The sequence below is a fragment of the Corvus cornix genome, chromosome 1A, assembly GCF_000738735.6.
Source record: "Corvus cornix cornix isolate S_Up_H32 chromosome 1A, ASM73873v5, whole genome shotgun sequence".
NCBI classification, from domain to species: domain Eukaryota; kingdom Metazoa; phylum Chordata; class Aves; order Passeriformes; family Corvidae; genus Corvus; species Corvus cornix.
This window is the reverse complement of record NC_047057.1, coordinates 62,417,188-62,419,418: the sequence shown is the minus strand read 5'-3', so window position 1 is coordinate 62,419,418 and position 2,231 is coordinate 62,417,188. Positions and strand designations below refer to the sequence as shown.

General features: G+C 46.1%; 1 protein-coding gene across 1 annotated transcript; it reads left to right on the top strand.

Annotated features, from left to right (window-relative positions):
• Positions 1-606: 606 nt before the first annotated feature.
• Positions 607-1,826, top strand: LOC104696122 (pre-mRNA-splicing factor SLU7-like). The gene has a single exon (XM_039571199.1). It carries the CDS (start codon positions 639-641, stop codon positions 1,809-1,811), a length of 1,173 nt encoding a protein of 390 aa, XP_039427133.1. The 5' UTR covers positions 607-638; the 3' UTR covers positions 1,812-1,826.
• The last annotated feature ends 405 nt before the right edge of the window (positions 1,827-2,231 follow it).

Here is a 2,231-nt window from a genome sequence, read left to right as displayed (position 1 = left end):
TGTCCTCTGAGAACAGATTCCACCCACTGAGACCACCCCCAGCCAGTCAATCTTGTGCTATCTTCAGCTGGCATCCCTTTGCCATGAAACCTAGGGGCTTATCTTCCATGCCCCAAATCCAGGGCTGTCTTAGGTTACAACGTAAGGTGTAACCAAAAGGATGTATTCTATCAGCATCCTCATAAGCTGTTAAAGCAGGTGGGGCTGTGTTCTTTATCTCCTTCATGCCACATCCCTGATAACTCCCTCCTGGGGATATCTGCTGCTAATGGGCCATCCAGCCTCACTGCATGACTCATAAATTACATCATCCCATTGTAAGATGCTCTGCCCAGGGGGAGGAACCAAGCATCCCTACCTGGATATAGTCTGAGGTTTGGAACACCACAGGCAGCCCTTACCTGCTGGATTCCCAGAGGACAAGAGCTACATTACCACCACTGGACCTTCAGAGGAAGACCAGACCCTTCTACAGGATCACTGCTTCAACAGAACCACATCTATCACTTCAGGAGGACTGCAGCCACCCCTTAATCAGACTGCAGCCACCACCCTGCCCAGCAGGGTGTCAGTTCTGACTTGGGATCTCCAGTTGGTTTGGTTTTGGTGCCCAGTGTGGGGTGGCACTGCAGCCTAGCATGGAAAAAGCCAAAAGGGCCTCAGGTGCGGTAGTGAATGCCCTTCCTACAGGAGGGGCAAATGATGTGAGCCTGGAGGAACCAAAGGCTCCAATGAGGGAAGATTGGAGGAAAAAGAAAGAATTAGAAGAACAGAGAAAACTAGGAAATGCACCTGCTGAAGTGGATGAAGAAGGAAAAGATATCAACCCTCATATTCCTCAATACATCTCCTCAGTACCATGGTACATAGATCCTTCTAAAAGACCCACACTAAAACATCAGAGACCTCAGCCAGAGAAGCAGAAACAGTATAACTGCTCTGGAGATTGGTACAAACGAGGAGTTCCAGAGCACGCTGTGGGCATGAGGTACCACAAAGGAGCCTGTGAGAACTGCGGGGCAGTGACACACAAAAAGAAACACTGCAAGGAGAGACCCAGGAAAGTAGGAGCAAAATACACAGGCATGAATATTGCCCCAGATGAACATGTGCAGCCTCAGCTGATGTTTGATTACGATGGGAAGCGAGACCGGTGGAATGGTTATAACCCAGAGGAGCACTTGAAAATTGTCAAGGAATATTCCAAGGTTGATTTGGCCAAATGGACACTGAAAGCCCAGAAGCTTCAGGAGGAGTTGGCATCAGGGAAGCTGGAGCAAGTGAACTCCCCAAGACACCAGTGGGGAGAAGAGGAATCAAATTTACAGACAGAAAAGGATTGTAACAGTGAAGATGAAGACAAATATGCAGATGACATTGATATGCCTGGGCAGAACTTTGACTCTAAAAGACACATCACAGTCCGAAATTTACGTATTCGGGAGGATATTGCAAAATACTTGAGGAATCTAGATCCAAACTCTGCTTATTATGATCCGAAAACAAGAGCAATGAGGGAGAACCCTTATGCCAGCACAGGCAAGAATCCAGATGAAGTTGGTTATGCAGGTGACAACTTTGTTCGCTACACAGGCGATAGCATTTCAATGGCACAGACTCAGTTCTTAGCTTGGGAGGCTTATGACAAAGGCTCTGAAGTTCATCTGCAAGCAGACCCTACAAAATTAGAGCTCCTTTATAAATCCTTCAAAGCGAAAAAAGAAGATTTCAAGGCACAGCAGAAAGAAAGTATCCTAGAGAAGTACGGAGGACAAGAATATTTAGATCCCCCCCCCGCCCTGCTCAGCTGAACTGCTGTTAGCTCAAAGAGAAGATTATGTGGAGAGATGGCACCCCTGAGAGAATTGAGTCGGACTATGGGAGTCATTCAGGAACAACTCTATAAATACCTGGGCCAGAATGATCTATCATATCCCCTATCACACACCAGCTGCCGGGAAAGTTGAATGGTGCAACGCACTACTTAAGATTTTGTGGATGCTGAAAGCTTGATGCAGAGAAATTTTCCAGCTTTCTGCCAACATCCATGTGAAAGCTTGCTTTCACATGCATGCTAGCTGTAAACAATGAGAGGTTTTTGTAAACCAATATTTTTATCTTGCACCTGCAAGTTTGTTATGCAGCTTGTTATGTTACTGACTGGAGAAATATTTTGAAGTGGATGTTGTAGGGTTTAATCAATCATTCTAAAAAGTGCATGGTCAAAGGAC